We start from the raw sequence: 18,275 nt of genomic DNA, 5'->3' as shown, positions 1-18,275 counted from the left end.
CTAACCTTGTCTTTGAGATCCTGCTTGGATCTGTTGAGAAGAGATTATGGAAATGAAAGGGTTCTTTTTTATTTGAAATGGAAAAGGTATTATTTACCCTGTAACATCTCCCCATTCTTCTCCTTCAACTGCAATTACAGAGTCCCAGTTGCAAATTGAGATTCCTCCAGCCCCACTGCTGCCTTTTGCCCCTTGGGTGAACTCTGCTGGTGCTGAGAATTCCATGGGTATTTTTCAAAAAAAAAAAAAAAAAAACAACTCCTGTCCTGATTGTACTAAATGCCACTGGCACCTTTGCATCTGTCCCCTACATAGTCCAGTAGCACAGTTTTCCTGTAACCATGTTTTGAAATGTTCAACTAGGACCTCAAAACTTGCCCTGTCTTCCTAGTTTCAAGGAAACACTAGACTTGCTTGGATGTAGTAAGTGACGTGGTTTCCCCAAAATAATCATTTGCCAGATCTTGCATCTGTTATTTTGTTAAAATCTTAATTTATGTACAAAAGTAAAATTTAAAAAAAAGAAGAAGAAGACCACAGTGTGCAGTTCAGTGTATCAGTATATTTCAAGCTGTTTGTTTTTATTCACCCAACTCAATAATACACATAAGTGAACTTTGGAATATGTTAGTTTACATAGGATTTGATCAATATCCCATACTCCTGACCTAAGTGAATAAAAATAAACAGCTTGTGACATATACAGTTTCAGATTTTGGTTTTGTTTTGGTGGTTAGAAGAACTGGCATAAAAATATAGCCTGAGATGACTGTAAATTCCTCAACCGATTTGATCATTTTATTTAATCTATGTTGTCATTTTATTTATATTTTAAAGTAGGTAGCATATCACATGGTTCAAAAATCAGAAGATACAAAACCATGTTTAGTAAAAAAATCCTTTCTTTTTTTAACCTGTGAACCTGGCCACCCGCCTTCACCAGACTTAGGCAACCAGTATTAATTTTGATTCATTTAAGCTGATGAACTAAGATAAAGTTTTTATCCTCCTGTGATTTATCACAGGAGGGGGACAAACAACTACATGAATAGCCAGGGAGATGCCTTAGATGAAAACGCACGTGGGTGACAAAAATATAGAGCCATTTTTATTGTAAAGTGAGATCTTGCTATAAAACCACAAGTCTCCCCATATATTCACTTGGACTTCTCTGTTTCTGGGTTTCCAGAACAGTCTGTTCTATTCTGACTGTTACATATGTATTGAAGCCTGGCACTGTGACTCGCCGATGGTGCTAGATTGAATTTCTCATTGCCATTTTTTCAGATAACAGCCCGCCGTCAGTGGAAACATATTTATGATGAATTAGGCGGTAATCCTGGGAGCACCAGCGCCGCCACTTGCACCCGCAGACATTATGAAAGGTAAGGAACCATTTCTTGGAAAGTCTTTGCGAAATTAAAAGTGTGTTCATTGGAAGAAGCTCTGGTCAAAGATAAGACAGAGGAAGTCTAAAGGACCTTTTAGGGAACTGTAATATCCCTATGGCATTTTCTTTGCATCTTGCCCTGTGATTTTTAGAGAACATGGCTTTCTCTGGAGTTGAAATTAGGTATTCTTTTAGTTTGGTTTTGTCCTATGACCACCTGTCTGGCAATGCCTTCTTCTCCCTTTACAAGCATAGATTACTCAGGATGTTTCTGGGGGGTCATTTACCATGAAATATTTGCACTTCTGGAAAAAAAAATCTGCAATGTTACTATGATGTTGCTTTGTAACTGAATTAACATTAAAGAGTAAGTGTTCTTAGGATAACTGCACTGGTCTCAGAGAAGGTCTGTTGTTTTTTCCCATCTTAGTATTTTTTTTTTTCTTCTATGGCTTTGCCTTTGTCCCAAGAAATCTTCTTGCCAAACTCCATGCAGCTTAGTTTTCTAACAATTTCTGCCTGTTTCAGAAGGGTGGTGATAATGCAACCAGGAAGCAATGCAAGAGTTAGTAGCCTCCTGTAGGTTGTGTCCGCAAGAGTCTTTCCCCTTTGCGTTAGGACTGGGTTACCTACAATGTTGATGGCGGGTTTGCAAATTTGTGCATTATCCTGTTCTGTGCTTCAAGCTTCATTGATTCATTTTGTACCAACTTTCTTAAAATTGGCACTTCCCAGAAGAAGTGCATTGATGGAGTGAACAACCTGGTTTCAAATTCAGACCTTGGGAGATCAAGTAGAAGTGTGTGTGTGTGTGTGTGTATGTGTGTGTGTTTTAATAGTGACTATGCATGCAGTCTTAATCTGAATAAACAGACCAGTTCACTTGCTATTTTGAAAAGTAAAGCAACTACTAAATTTACTGGATCTTCTTAGAGTTGGTTACAATTCCCACTTCAGTCCAGTTTGACTAGAATATCAGCGATATTCACTTTTGGATTATATATGGGCATTCTCAGGTGATGCCATTTAACTCACCAGTTCTTAGTCATGTTTCCTTTAAGTTCAGTTGTACTTTAATCTGTACTGAATTTATCCTACAGCCTCTTTTAGTATGGCCATTCAACAAAAGTTAGAATGCTTTTGTAGGAATAATCGAAGTAAATTGAGTTGGGTTTAGTACCTCATGAAAATTTTCCACAAAGTATTCCCAAGAGCTTGCCTTGGCAATGTTAGAATCCAGAAGGATTTTTAAAAATTGACAGTAGGCTTTCAAATGGCTGCTCTCCTTAGTGTTGTTTTTCAATATAATGCATCGATTTTAAAAATATATTATTTCTCTCAGTATTTAATACAAAACCCCTGCACATCCTCATTGTACATAAAAGGTACACTCCTAATGCACCATATCTCCTCAGGTGTCTGTTCTATAAATAACATCCAAGGATACTATAGTCTACTTGGTTTTTGACTTGTGAATCAAGGTTTTAATTATATCATTTTTGTTAGAAATATTGTCTCTACTTTCAAATAGCTTCACTTCTGAGAGTGAATGTCCCTTTCCTTCATGGGCAAATGTCCCCAACACCTGAACCATTAAACTTAAAGGACCAAATAACAAATAAAATTAGAAAAAGCTGTGAGCTAGCTCAGTGTAGTTGAAGAGTGCACACACTAATCCAATGAATTACAAAACATCACATGGTCAGAAAATAAGTACATAATGTTTGGGATAGAGAGAAGGATTGAATCCAATAGTGTGTGTGTGTGTGTGTGTGTGTGTGTGTAATTCACTTGAGAAATTATGTCTAAAAATAACCCCCGTCTTAAATGAAATGCCAAGATATTTTCTTTTGAAGGTGATGCACTTTGATTCATGATTTACCTCTTCTTGAAGTAGCAGATTTCCCAAAACCTTCAATCAGTCAAAGTGGAAAATTCTAGTAGACATACCACAAACTCTAACCCTTACCAAACATTATCAGGGTTTTAAAAAAAAGTTCTTTTCATTATTCTTGGGGTCAGACTGGATAATTCATAAAGGTCTGTTTCCCACTGGATTAAAGTTTTTGAAGAGCCACGTTATTTTTCCAAATCTAGAATTTGTGTGGTCAGTGTATCAGTCAGGGTGCAGGAAGAAAAATAGAAACCACTCTAGATTTTCAATAAGGAGAACTTACCTTATGGACTTTCTTAAGCTGATGTTGATGTAAAACACTGTTGGTATGGTGCTAATATGAAAAGCAAGCAAAAAAGAAAGAGAAGGGGGGTCCCTTATCCCTTCCTCATGTATCCCAGAGTCCCCTATTTGCAGAACCATCACAGGAAGACAGCTGACAAAAGGGACATGGCATTTAAAAGTTCCTCTCCAAATATAACCTAGTAGGGTACAGCACGGTGAACTTATAGTTGAGAGACAATAATCCAATTGCCAAGTTGAAACCTCAACAGGGACAGCTCTGCACAGCTCTTCAGACAATTAGCAAGCTCTTAGTGTTTTTTTCTATATTTCTTTTGTGATCTTGTAATCAGATGCAAGGGGTACCATAAATAATTACTCATTAATAATAGCCAACCGCCAATATTTGAAGATCATTGATTTATTTTTCAAAAATTCAGACTGCATTTACAGTACCATGCTCATTCTGGAACCAATCACCATCTTTAAGCAATCACCTGTAATCCTACATGTTGTGGTGGGGCTAAGAAGCTGGGGCATCTTCTCTTTATTTGGTTCTCCCAGAGAAAGGCAGAGGATACTCAGATCTGTACAGAGACAGATCAAAGAAGTGACTATACTCCTGGCTAACGCTGCATGATGAGGGTGGATTTCATCATTCTCGCTAGTCACAGGCTGCACAAACACAGATGAAACAGAGATGACTAGATTGGTGAAGGGCCACTGTTTTTATGAAGGCTCCTTGAGAAGGGTCAGGACTTTGCAGGCACATGTCTAATCTGGAGATGCCCTTTGAAATTCTTACAGCCTTCCAAAACCATCTCAGAATGATTGGAATCCCTACCTGCTGGTTTCTCCTTCTTTTCCTTCCTATTATGGAGACTTGCTCCTTTACCTAGTCCCTCCCTCCAGCTTTGCTTTCCTAGAAGATGAGAAAGGAGCGAGTGATCTACTATGCATTATCCACTGATGTATTTTTCATGCAGTGTGGTTCATGATTCCAGTAAATGTTTTCATTTTACTACAAGAAAAAAGTAGCCAGTTCCTCAGTAAATGTTACTTGTATATTAGTTGGGCACTTTTGGTTTATTAATGAGTGTAATAATGAAAGTGCGGGCTGTTGAAAAGAATCAATGGGTGTTTTTATTTAAGGCACAGCAGAAATGGTACAATGCCTGTGAATGCATCATTGTCGCTGAAGGCCCGACTCGTCCAAACTTGCCTCTGATTGGTTTAAATCAAATAGGTCCAAGCACTTCATAAAAATGTCTTTGTCAGCCTGGTTTTGCTTCCAAACCTATTCATCTCTGTCAGTTTTTAATATTAGTACCAGGCTCCTGGCCATAGTCCATTAGTACTGTACTTAATTGCTCATGTTACAGATGATTACCAATATAAAAAACATTAATGTGTTCCCATCGCAAGGCTGTTGCTATGTAGATGTCTCAAACTCAGCAAAGCTTATGAAATGTGGTTATTCTGGACATTTCTTGCTCAGGATTTATAGATAAAGTTACTATAGATTATAGCGCAAAGAAAAATGCCCACATCCTCCTAGGCACAGATCCCTTCTAAGTGGAACATTTTCTTTTTGTCCAACTCTTTACCTAAGACGTCCCAAATCATTTTATCAGTAAAGGAAACCAAAAGGAAAATGGCTACATTTATGGAATTTTAGCTTGATTTTTCTGGAATGGTAATGCACTTTAAAGGCTTTGTTTTCACATGCAGATTTCTTTCTTTCTCTCCCTCTCTCTTTTTCTTTTAAATGTTTTTGAAGCACAAGCAGGGGAAAAAAAGTCTTTACACAGAATACCAGATTACTGGTTTTAATTTTCCTGAATAAATTACATGGTCTGTTTCTGTAGAGCACATGAAGTAGTTATTAGGGATTTTAAAAGGAGCATTAAGGCAAAAGTACTCTGTGATGTGCTTTTCTGAGTATTTAGAAAATCAAAATCATAAACAAATGTATTTGTTTGTGAGGGAAATGAGCAATTACGCTTCATCTTCTTGCATACGTAATGCCCAATTTCAAATTCTAACCTTCTGCTTTTCCCATAAGCATTTCTTGGACAAGACTGTCACTCTGCGTGGCTGACGCAGCTTCCTTCTTAGTGTCTTGGGGTGAGTTGTGCCCTAGCCAGATGCACTTGGGCAGAAACCGAGTGACAGACTGCTGGAGGGTCTGCCTTATTTTTGCTAAAGGTGGTAGGCAAGGTAGGGGAGGCTTCATGCTCTGAGTAAGATGAGCATGTGCTTTAGAATAAAGACTAAAAATCTGTCAGCTTCTAAGGAACTCAGCTAATCATGCCATGGCAGTAGGCCAAAGAAGTCAAGGTGAGTTACAGTTCTGTTCATGTTCGGGACACAATTCCATGATTCTTGCTCATTTTGACATCCTTGAAGCTAATAAATACAGAATTGAGAAAGTCCCAGTCAGGACCTCAGAATTTTACATTTGAAAGGTCCCTTAGTACCCACCCTGCTAAGACCACTGCTACTAATATGAGGTTTTCTGGCCCATCCATGATTTGCTTGCTACTAGTCTATAAAGAGCTAATAGTAAGCACAACTTCAAATAACCTTTGATACACTTTTCCTGAAATTTGCCAGAATAATTTTATGTCTGTTGAATGTAATAAAAAACTGGGGCTTGTGTTTTGTGTGGCTTTATTTGGGGGGGGTGGCTATTGGGGATTGAACTCAGGGGCACTCAACCACTGAGCTACATCCCCAGCCCTACTTTGTATTTTATTAAAGAGACATGGTCTCACTGAATTGCTTAGTGCCTCACTTTTTTTGAGGCTGGCTTTGAATTTGCGATCTTCCTGTTTCAGCCTCCCGAGCCTTGTGTGTCTCATTTTAAATTTTATTCTTCTAGTAACTCATTTTTATAGTATTTTTTAAAATATCAGATGGGAAATCTAGAAGATCATTCTTCTCTGATCATTGGAGAAGCACTGTTCCATGCCATGGTCACAAACTCAGATGCTTACCAGGGCAGAGGGCACAGATGTGAGCAGAGGCAAGGTAGAATAGCAGAAGATTATTTGAAGGAAAAGCACCTTCACTGCCTGGGCCAGAGAGGCCCAGTGGGAGAAGCCAACACCATTGCTGTAGTCAGATGCAATCTCTGTGCTTCCTGACCGTCCATCTTTTCAAGATCATTTGTAGGTGAAATCATGTGACTTTACAAATATTGGCTCTAGTATTCCTAAAATTTTTTTTTAAATAAAGTAAACCAACCATTCCTTTGGGCAGAATATAGTCCACAGTTTGCTAAGTTGCATAGGAATGAACTGTGCTTGGCCTAGGCTCTGCAGACTCTGCTAAGCACCTGCAGTGGGAGACTGAGGAGGAAGTGGCACAGTGGAAGGTGCTTTGTTTCCACTCTTCCACACACGGAGCCTGCTGTGGCTTCCCATTGCCCTGCCTTGCCTTTTGGGGCCAATCTATTATGTGCTCCCTTTTCTCAGTAATGGGCTTCCAGACGCTTGGCAAAGCTCTCTTCTCATTCCAAGTGTTCTTATTCCATTCAGTCAAGTCTCAGAGCACAATTTATGGTACTTCCCCAGCTTGGCTTGCTCTCATATAGATGCCTCCAATTTGTGTCACTCAGAATACCCAAAGCTACTCCAGATGTGACATAATACTTCTTGGGATGGGAGCTGTATCAGTCTATCAGCACAGCCTAAGACTGGATTTGAAATTGGTTAAGAAGCCTCTCTTTTTGGCCTCCTCTTTCTTTTTCTTGAGTAGGATGGATTTTTCCATTTGTTTAACTGCCATTTTTTTCCTTTGCTACTGTCCTCAAGAGCCAGTTGGTGTTTTTTGAACATCAACCATATGAAAAGCAGAGTCAGGGATAATGAGAATATAAGAACTAGAAAGTTGAGAATGGAACTGGCAAACAATGAGGAGATGCCCATGCTACCACACTCATGGCAGAGATTGATAAGGAAACATGATGTTGCTTCCCATGAGCCCAGGTTCAGCCTTAGCAACCTCAATATGGCACTCCCAGCTATCCCCACTGCCAGATCATTAGAACTCGAAGTTACTGTGACTCCTGATTTTTCTAACTTATCACAAGATCTGACTTATAGACCATATATGCATCCAAGAGTTAAATATTTAAGGTCTAAAAAACTAGTTAAGTAATGGATACAAATAACAGGTTCAATAGAGATCCAGGAAGGAAGAAAGAATTTACAACTGAAATAAGAAAAATCTTCCTGGAGGATCTAGAATCTGAACTGGATCTTAAAAAGATAGAATGAGAAAATAGGATAGATCATCACAGGTTGCCTAAAATAACTCAGTTGCAGATTTCAAGGACCATAAAGAAGCAACTGCAGAGGGCCTTCCTTGAAATTTTTCTAATGCACCCAGTGAAGCATCATGAACAAACACATCAGGAGAGAGGGATTGAATGAACTAAATTAAATCCAAACCAAAAGGGAGGTTCCCACTAGAAAATATTTGTAAAGAGGTAGGAAATGTGGTAGTGGGAGTAGCACCTCAGGAGATTTCTAAGTCTTGAACTTCTAAAGGCAGTCAGTGCAGTCTGTCTTCTTGATGTTCGGTAACTCTCTTGCCCTGTGGGCCAGTGGGGTGGTGTTGACCAGTCTATGGCCTTGTATACCTCCTTCCCAACTGTTGTTGAGGGAAGTCCTAGCCAGTGGCTTCTGCAACACTGCCACCAGGTGCTCGGTTCCTTTTCCTTGAACCAGCAGAAAACCTGCTGGCCCTTATCAATAGACAGCCTCCCAGGAAGTCAAATTCAAGTGGCTCAGAGTTAGGTGGCCCCAGGCTGTGCAGCTGCTGTCTATACCCCAACAAGCTGCTTCTCACAGGGGACCTGAACCAGATCAACATACCCTCCACTGAGTAGCATTTTCTTATCATCTGTAAAGAATTTCTCCCCAAAGGATAGTCAGGTAATTTCATACAGAAGAGCCTCACACTCCATATCACTCAGCATGCCTAAAATGCTCTGATAACTTTCCAATGCCTGGATATTTCAAGAAACTTTGAAAAAGAAAAACAAAACCCCAGCCAGGCCCTGGAGTAGAAAAACTGGTTTCTGTTTAAAAAAAAATAAACAACAGCCTTTGAAAAAAAAAATTCTCTATTTAAAAATTCTTAAAATTCGCCTCTAAATGCGAGTTGTAATTAATAGAAGTTGGAGTTTACACTGTTGAGTGTAAAAACACCCTCAGGCACAAACTAATCAAGTGTGTATGTCATGCTGTAAAACTGCAGCAAGTTTCTTTGTTTGACCTAAAAAAAAAAAAAAAAATCTTGCCAAACAGCAGTTTTTTCTTTGTCAGACTCCTTTATTGTCTCATTTTTGTTTTCAACCTACCTCCCTGCTGCCTTTGGACCTAACTATAGTACTTAAGAAACTTTTCAGGTCCTATGTTTTATTGATAGTTTTCATCAAGCATGAATTTAAATTTGAGAATAGATTAGGTGTCTTAGCCCCTTTTCTTTTTGATAAATAACAAGAGGTTTCTACTTATGATTTTCTGTCCTCGGGGCTTTATCATTAAGATTAAATAACTGTACTCTCAAGCATGCCACTGCACAAACATCTTTTCAATTATGTGAGTAACAGATGCCTTCACAAAGGAACTATTGAAAATTCAGAAAGCATGTTTCCAAAAAAAAAAGGGGGGGGGGGAGAGTATCAGATGACAGAAGAATGTAATTGTTTACCATTAAAATATATCTTTAACTCATCCACTGAAAACCTCTTGGAACATTTTGTTTTTGTACAAGTTATTACAAAGTTTGGCCCAAATCCTAAGTGTTGTGGGGAATTGGTGAACATTTCAGAAGCTCTGGAACCAGTGGTTTCTGACATGCCTTGGGACTTAAATGTAGTCATCGATTGCCTATTTTTACACATGGACACTGCCTGCCTTTATTTGTGGGATACGCTTGACATTGAAAATATGATAGTTATGTTTATTTATTATTCTTAAAATACTGTTCATCTGCCCTTGGAAAGGATCCATGCAACTCCGTTCTGCATTAGTCATTGTTTTCTCATTGTGAAGAGTAATTGCTGCCATCTTGGCTAGCTGGCACCGTGGAGGGCTGGGTGCTGTTTATGGTCCATGTTCTCTGTTGTAATCATGAATTTTAATCTCTGGGCCATAAAGTCAGCTTCTTTAAGCCCACCCCAGCTTTCTTCAATGTGGCCTTCATTTGAAAGGCAGAGGGGCAGGGATAACATGCATCTAGGTACCCTTAGAAGTGGCAAAGGAGGCCTCAGGGAAACAAATCTCCTGAAGAGCTCTACTGGGGAGATCTTGGGAAACTCAGACATGGTAAGATTGAGTCCTAGAGTCCAGAGTTCGTGGAACATATGATTCTTGAGTTTCTCTTACTCAGTATTAAATAGGACTTGATCCAACTAGGTAATATCTCTTTAGGAGTTATTGTGATACATTATAAGAGACATAGTGTGCCCAGTGCTCTCGCCATGTGCTACTTCTGATATAGTAGGTTGGCCTTTTGTGGAATGGCTACACATGTATTCTGTAGGTCTCTTGCCTCTGAGAAAAAGGAATTGCTTGCTTTCTTAGGCAGTCTTTAGGAACTTGGAATTCATTTAACCTGTGCATGGATCATTTAGTACCTCCTGTATGTTGACACTTCTCAGGCAATGTATGAGCATGCACATCTCCACTGCTGAGATGAATGCACTAACAGAGGCAGGCAGATCTGTGCTTGGAAAAATCTTGGAGACTTAAGGGCTGTGTGCCATTGTCTCTGCACTTCACCATTTAGTTTCTGAACCTCAGTTTTGTCACCCATACAATGAAGATAACATACCTGAGGTTATCTCTTTTTGTAAGCATTAATATTAAAGGCACACAAAGTGCCTGGTATTAATAGGAACTTAATATATGGTGGGTGCTATTAATATTATAATGCCAATTAGTATATAAGAATAACCTGAGGTTTCTCTCTCTACCCTCCCACCTTGCCTCTAACCTACTACCCTAAAGTCATTCCAGTTCATAATTCCAGTTCAGGAGAATGCTTAGCCTTGAGCTCTGTCTCCCATGCTGACACACCTTGATAGGAGGCAAGCCACAATATTTTCTGGGTCCTAGCATCATGTACCTTTCACTCTTCTCTTCACTTAGGGTCATAGTTACTCCAAGACCATAAAGAGAGTGTCAAAATTTTTAACAGAGAGCTTAAGAAAAAACTCATCACTTCCAGGGGAAAGTGGAGAGTATTAAAACCTTCCAAAAGTTTTCTTGTTCAATTTCTGCCATAGAGTAGGTAATGAAGCCCCTGGTGAACAGATTATTTTCCCAGGGAAGAGAGTTTTTCTGACAAGTGGCCATGTTTTGTTCTTAGTGATAATGGACCCCATACCTTTTTGGTGTCTTTGCATAGAATACAAATGATACCATTTATACTTACTTCATTTTTATAAAGCACAGTAAGATTTGCTCCTGGTAGCTTTTGGGCAAGCTAAGTCCTTCCCACAGAATCCATGTTACATTCTCCCACCATTTTCTTGGCTCAGGTGCGTCCTGATATAGGCTCATTCTTGGCATCCTGCCTGTTAACATGGCTTCTTATTCCATGGTTTGATGTGCAAAGCTTTCAGTTCACATTCTTGTCTGTCGAAAGGTGCAACTGGAGGCCTCTTTCATAGCTCTCTTGATTTCTGATATTGTATTCCTTACACACCACACATAATTTTTATCTTCTCCACCAAAATTCACACCATAAAATAGAGATCTTTATCAGGAGCCCCCACCTTTCTCCAATGGAGCTTACCTTATCAAAAACAGGAACAAAGCAGCACAATTGCTATTGTGTTCCCCTCCACTAGTGTTGTGCCCACTGAGAAAACATTCTTATTCCTGTGGATATCTACGTAGCTCATTTATGTATGTTGGGCTCCCTACTCCCCAATGTTCTGCCATTTTTATAGTCATGGTCTAGCACCTTGAGAGGTGATAGCTATGCTCTTTGGAACCTTAACAAGTGCATGTACTTCATCTTCAGAAAGGAAAAATATACCTTCTATTGGCTCCATATTTGGTGAAAAATTGCTTCCCTCAGTTCACTGTGAAGTTATATTTTCAATTTCTGGCTGCGAAGGGAAACGTCTGGCCAAGCCTTAGAATTTATCAACCCTGAAATCAACTCAGAGGTGTAATGAGTCCATTTGGGATCAGATCAGGTCCGAAGCCCCAGTGGAACCAATATGTCATTTCTTTTCTACTGCCACACACACACACAAAAACACCTAATAGTATAAGAATAGTAGTAACATTTTTGACCTGACATGCACACCAACTATATTTCCTTCTGCCTCTTAAATATTCTGCTCCAAGAATACTAGCAAATATCTAGACCTAGAATTTTTCATTGATTTAATACCATGAAAGTGCCTATGAAGTAACGGGTGAGTTGAGATTCAAATACAACCCTCAAGATTTCCTACTTCTTTTCCCCCACTCTCTGAATTGAATCAGTTCCAGACATTATTATAATATCATTTTTCAGAGCTCTATAAATAGATGGATTCTCATTTCTTCTCTTAAGCACTGTTTGCTAAATGTTTTGGCCCAAAAGTTCAGTCATTCCATGCAAGCATTAATCAATACGGGAGACATTAGTGGTTACTCGTTCAGATGAGATTTGACATTATTTTTCCTCTGTTTGTGGGGAGGGGAGAGGAATGTTGCCTAATAAAGATGAAGGGTCTTTTCTTCTTTTGTATGAAATGCAAATGATGAGGACATGTGTGATATACATTTCTCTAATGTCAGGCTGCTGCTTTTTGTTGAGAAAGAGAGGCAAGGCCCTGGAGGATTTTAGACTTTGTAAATATAAAATTATCTGCCTTGGTGTTTAAAAAAATAATAAAAGGGAGAAGGAGTTGGCAGGTTGCCAGATTACTTACATTACAGTAATAGATTTGCTGACCCCTGACTTCTGCTGTAGAGAAATGTATTGAATTTTTTATAATATCAGATGAGGCAAATCTAAAACCCTAGTATACCGAGCACCATTATTTAACTTGAGATTTAGCAAAGCCGAAATCTTTTCAAACCAGCAATTTCTTGTATGATGATAATTTACTGGCTCAGACACTAATAAATCAAGGTTATAATGCCATTGATTTGTTAATTTTAACTTGGGTTGATTTTAAGTCTTCTTTATTTAAAATAAAAAAAGAAGAGGAGGAGAAAGAATGAGAAGGAGAAAAAAAAATCTTGCTTTTCACAGTGACTGAATTTAATAAGAATCTCTGTGATAGCAAAAGGCTCCCCTACTGTTTCTGCTTTGGGGTAGAAAATGTTATTCTTGTATTATTCCTAGGGAAAAATAAAATCTCATGCTGCTACAAATCTTATGCCTATGAAAAGATGTTATTTTTTAATACATGATGGCTTACCTATTTCAGATCCATTAATGGCATCATAAATAAGCATTTTACTAATCTGAAATGTGAAATCTGGATAAAAATAAAGACCCATTTATGTGCCCAGCTTTCAATCCCCAGACTAGATGGGGGGGGGGGTGTTTCTGATTTACTAATGAGTATATTACTTCTCTTCCCCATTACTGACACCCACCTAAAATCCAGCCCCCCGTTTTTAAGAGATACAGCCCATTGAAAATATTTCTCCTGTATAATGAATTCTTGGGGACTGGGTGCATTTTTGCTTTTATCTGCACAGTTTAGAAACTGATTAAATCTTTGTTGTACTACAAATATTTGAGGAATAATAATCTGCAAGGCACAGGCAGGTTGCATTATGCTGAATTCTTTATATAATACAAACCTACGCAGCTTCCTGCATTGGGCAATGTTGACCTTATATTGGCAAACCTGTTTTTAATACTACCCCATGTACGTTGAACGTTTAAATGTTCAGAAACCTATAATAGCTTTCGTCCTCTTGTACTGTAAAAACTTCTAATAATCAAATGATAAGATCATATCCTGTGGGGTAATTGTGTTGTACCATGGCAGGATAACTGAAAAAACATTCAGTGAAAATTGTACCAAACGGAAATCACTCTCTGAAGCAGCGATTGTTTCTGTGCTATGGGAGAACATGCCCTGCTCTTCAGAGCCTAGCTGGTCATATTTTTACTTGTTTCCTTTTAACTGCTGCCTTTCTTGTTTTATTCTGGGAGCCTTTTTACCCCCCACCTCCCCACCACTATAATTATCTTTCAATGATTTAGTAAAAGGCGAAAGATTTATACGATCTGAAGAGAAACCAGAGTATCTTTCAATGATTTAGTAGGGGAAAAAAATTCAATTGACCTTTGTGTGTGTGTACACACACACACACACACACACACTTTCCTTTGGAAGCCTTGAACAGGCAGAGCTTGTGTTTGGATTCAGTTTTACCTTAGTCATGCCTCTTTCCAGATACAAGAAACATTTAATTCCAGATTTCCTGCTTCTGGCTTTAGGCCTTTGACCAGCAAAGTGAAATGTATTTTTTACTGCTGTCGGCCCGCCAGCTGCTGAGTTGAGTGAAGGGGAGAGGGGAAAAAAAAAAAAAAAGACAGGGAAAAAAAAAAAGAAATGAAATGAAAATGTTGCCCTGCCTCATGAACTTGCAAAAATTGTAAAAGGAAATTAAAGTCTCCTTAGCACCCATCTAGAGAGCTGAGTTGGCCCAAGACTGTCAGAACTCAGGGTAAGGGGTCCTTTGGGACCCACTGGGTGTTTCCCCCACCCCAGGTCTCTGCTATCCCTCAACCCCCTCCCCACACTCAGAGGTAATGCTGTAATTCTTCTCAGGAAAGAGGGTCCCTCATGGTGTCACCATCTCAATTAGAGAATGAAGGTGGGGGAAGGGTAGTACCAGCAAATGGAATACCCAGGCTTCCAAGCTCCTTGCGTTCCCATGGCAACAAAACAAAAGTAAAACAAACCTATCTGTCCCCACAATAAAATATGTTTTTATTAAAATTAATTTAAAATATTTTTCCAATTTAAAATATTCAATGTGTCTTGTTCCCGGACAATCCCTAACCTGCTGATACTGAAAGGGATAAAGTCCCTGGCAGAATTACTCAGATAAAAGGAATTGGGGGGGGGGGAATGTTGAGGACTTCACAGATGAGACAGGATAAATTCAAGTATGAACAAGATTGCTTTTTTTTCTCGTGTCTGCTTAGTTATGCTTTTTATTATATAAACATTAACTGTAATATTACAGTGGGAAGCAGGTATTTGGCAGCCATATATTATTTTAGTAAGTCCACATAGAGGGAGCAGTTTCCAGTTTTAGCAGCTGTAACATGTTTAAACTCAGTTTGTAATGGGATCTGAAGATAACTATTCCCCATGGGCTGTGTTGATCTTCATGGCTGGCCCACTGCCAGATGGAGGGCTCGGAGGTATTATTCACGCCTCCTTGCACATACCTTGTCCGAGCATGCTCAGTAAATGAATTTGGTTTCAGATATACTATAAATTGGGATTTGATTTTCCCACCATTTACTTGGTTTGCTTTTAAAGAATGATATATTATGTTCCCAAATGTCCCCCCCCTCCCCGTTAATTTCAAACCTGAACAGTTGTGTATGTTTAAGTAGCTGAGATCCAAATTATGTAGTTAGAAAGCAATTTTAGAATAGCAAACAAATATCCAAAGCAAAGAAGTTTTTGCCTGGGTGTCTTAGTGTAAAAATAATTAGGATTCCCAATATTTGAACAGATTTTGGTTGTTTATAAGCCAAGTACATTTTCTTCATTGAGTCAACTTGTCTTATTTAAAACAAATTATGTTTGCTGTATTAAAGTTCATATTTTTAAGGCTGGGTCTTGTATTAATCCCACAGTGAGTCATTAATCATACCAAATGCATTATAAAAACTTTAATCACTGAAGTTGAAACTGAGATTGTAATGCAATCCGTGCCTTTTAATTACATCAGCTCTTTTCCCGTTCAGATCAAGAGCTGCGTCGCAAAGGGAAAACAGATTAAAACCAGAGCTGTTTGATGTTTCTCTTTTTAGAGCAATTTTATGCACTTTGTTTAAAAAGTTATATAATTAAAATGCTTGAATTTTTCAGCCCTCTGATTTTTGTGGCTCGAGTAGTTGGTCTGGTTCCTTTTCTCTGGGGCCCTCTTGAACTTGGCACCCTAAAACAGACCTCTTCAGGTTGGCATCACCTGCCTCCCCAGAGCTGCAGGAAAAGGCTGTAACTCAGCCACACTGAGCCTGCCTGCCCTTGACCTTTTCATCCTAGGTGTCAGGTCTGCATTTTAAGGTGGATAAAAATAAAAGCTCTGGAGATAGGTATGGCCAGGTTCAAATTCTAGCTCTAACAAGTGCCTTATGCAAATTATTTAGCCATTTTGGATCTCAGTTGTCTCATTTGCTTAAAAGAAGAATAAGACTACATAGGGATGTGGGGGAGAGTATATGAAATGATCTGCATAACATACTTGGCACATACTAGTCCCTTCATGAGATCAGAGGCTTTGGATATTTGAGTCACTGCTATATCTCAGTATCTAGAGCACTGCCTGGCATAATAGGTACTCAATGAACAGTGATGGACTGAAAAATTAACAGAAACTATCATTACTGTTGTGGTGTTGTTGGCTTGTAGCCAAGTGCCATGGGCTATAATGAGGATGTTGTTAACCTTGAATGTATCCATTTGGCATCTTTGGTATCTAGACTCACAAAATCCAAGGAGGATGTCTTTCTTGCAGAGGAATATTTAAATGGCCAGGTAGAGACTTTCACCACTAAGCTCTGGAAGTTTCTAGAATGCAATTTGGGTTGCTGGCAATAATTTAACAAGTTGTTTGTACAGTAGACCTCTCTTATCCATGGTGCTTTTGCTTTCTGTGGTTTCAGTTGCCCAAGGTCAACCACGGTCCAAAAATAATATTTGTCTTGACTCATTCAAGAGAGAGGGACCATATTCATATAACCTTTATTACAGTAATCATTATAATAATTGTCCTATTGTATTATTAGTTATGATGGGTAATCGCTTACTTTACCTAGTTCATAAATTAGGTTGGTTTGCTTCTGTGGGGGTTTAGACCAAGTCCTGTGCAAAGGGACTACTGTACTGAGAAAAGAAAGCAAACCCCCATAGCATGGAGACTGCTGGAGTTGGTCAGCTGATTTATCATCTCTTCTGCTCTTCTTGTAGATTAATCCTGCCATATGAAAGGTTTATTAAAGGAGAGGAAGATAAGCCCTTGCCTCCAATCAAACCTCGAAAACAGGAGAACAGTGCACAGGAAAATGAAAATAAAACAAAAGTATCAGGAGCCAAGCGCATCAAACATGAAATACCTAAGAGCAAAAAAGAAAAAGAGAATGCCCCAAAGCCCCAGGATGCAGCGGAGGTGAGTTGCTGTGCTCCACAGGAGTGCCACCTGTGAGACAATGTCCTGACCCTATGTCTTCTGGAACCCTGAATCCATTGCTGTGTTCCTGCAGAGTTCATAGCTGGACTGAGAAATCTCACACCTAAGCTCCACAGTCCCCTTCCCTGCCCACCATAGTTGTCCAGTTCTTGAAGACTCTTTTGTTTGTTGGGGAGATGAGATGCAGTGCACAGTATGGGATGAGATATGCTAAGTCTAGAATCTATAAAGATGAGAACATCCTGTAGAAAATGGAACAAATGCTCAGATTTTGAGATGGAAGGAGTCAGGGCTGCAGCACTTTCTGAAACCCAGGGATTCCATAGTGAAACAATGCTTCCCCCATCTCACAGCCAGTTAATATGGGTGGTGGGTGCAGCTTTGTTGGGGTGGGGGGGTCAGTCTAAGGAGGATGGCAGTGAAATGACTGCTCTGACTCAGCAGGACTCTGCTGAAACTCTAGAAGCTGTGGGTCTCCATTGTAATGGACCTCTATGCAACAGCCCTGGGTGGGGACCACTTTAGCAATATCTTAAGTACCTATTATTTATAGGGGAATTTTGAAATGGTTCCTCTGAAACTATTATTATCTCTCATATTAACAGGTAGTTTCTTAACCTTTTAAAACAAGTCCTGGCTACCCACAGACCCCAACCTTTGCTCGTTGGTAGAAACCATTACTGTCAGCATACAGCCAGCCATGGAGGCTGGTCTGGGCTCTGTTTCAACATGAATAATAATAATAACACACACAAAAAAATCCACTGCCCATTAAAAAAAAATTAAAAAACAAAACTTAGCAGCCACATTTGGAGACAGCATGTTCTAGAATTCAACCCCTGAGGGAATTTTGATGCTGATATTAAACACCCTCTAAAAATCAGGTTTATAATGAACACATAAGAGACTCCCTAATTAAACTCCAGTTTAAAACATGCTCGCTTGCGCGCGCGCTCTCTCTCTCTCTCTCTCTCTCTCTCACAACCTCATAATGATATTAACTTACCCAACTGATTCCTCTGTATGAAGAAACTATTAATACCAAGAGGAGAAATTTTTGTTTTGTTCTTTTTTTTTTAAGTTTCATAATTATCTTAAGCTCTAGTAATTTTAAAAGGAAGGGGGAAAAAAGATGATGCAGACTTTTAAACATCTGCAAATTTGCAACACAAATGGCCAAAAGCAAGGAAATTCCAAGTTAAGGCTTACATTCCATTCTTCCTTTATCCTGTTGGCCTGGTGATTTATTATAGGGTTTCGGATCAGTGAATTCTATTAGATACCATATGTA

At 39.1% G+C, this 18,275-nt stretch overlaps 1 protein-coding gene across 2 annotated transcripts in view; it reads left to right on the top strand.

Annotated features, from left to right (window-relative positions):
* Arid5b (AT-rich interaction domain 5B) overlaps positions 1-18,275 on the top strand; it is a 179,975-nt gene that overhangs the window by 153,471 nt on the left and 8,229 nt on the right. For both annotated transcript variants that reach the window (XM_027931154.2, XM_027931155.2), the window contains 2 exons: positions 1,288-1,385; positions 16,765-16,963. In XM_027931154.2, the coding sequence (XP_027786955.1) occupies positions 1,288-1,385; positions 16,765-16,963 (297 nt within the window). The remainder of the gene's footprint in view (positions 1-1,287; positions 1,386-16,764; positions 16,964-18,275) is intronic.

Source organism: Marmota flaviventris, chromosome 4 (assembly GCF_047511675.1).
Source record: "Marmota flaviventris isolate mMarFla1 chromosome 4, mMarFla1.hap1, whole genome shotgun sequence".
Lineage (NCBI taxonomy): Eukaryota > Metazoa > Chordata > Mammalia > Rodentia > Sciuridae > Marmota > Marmota flaviventris.
This window is presented reverse-complemented; position numbering and strand designations above follow the sequence as displayed.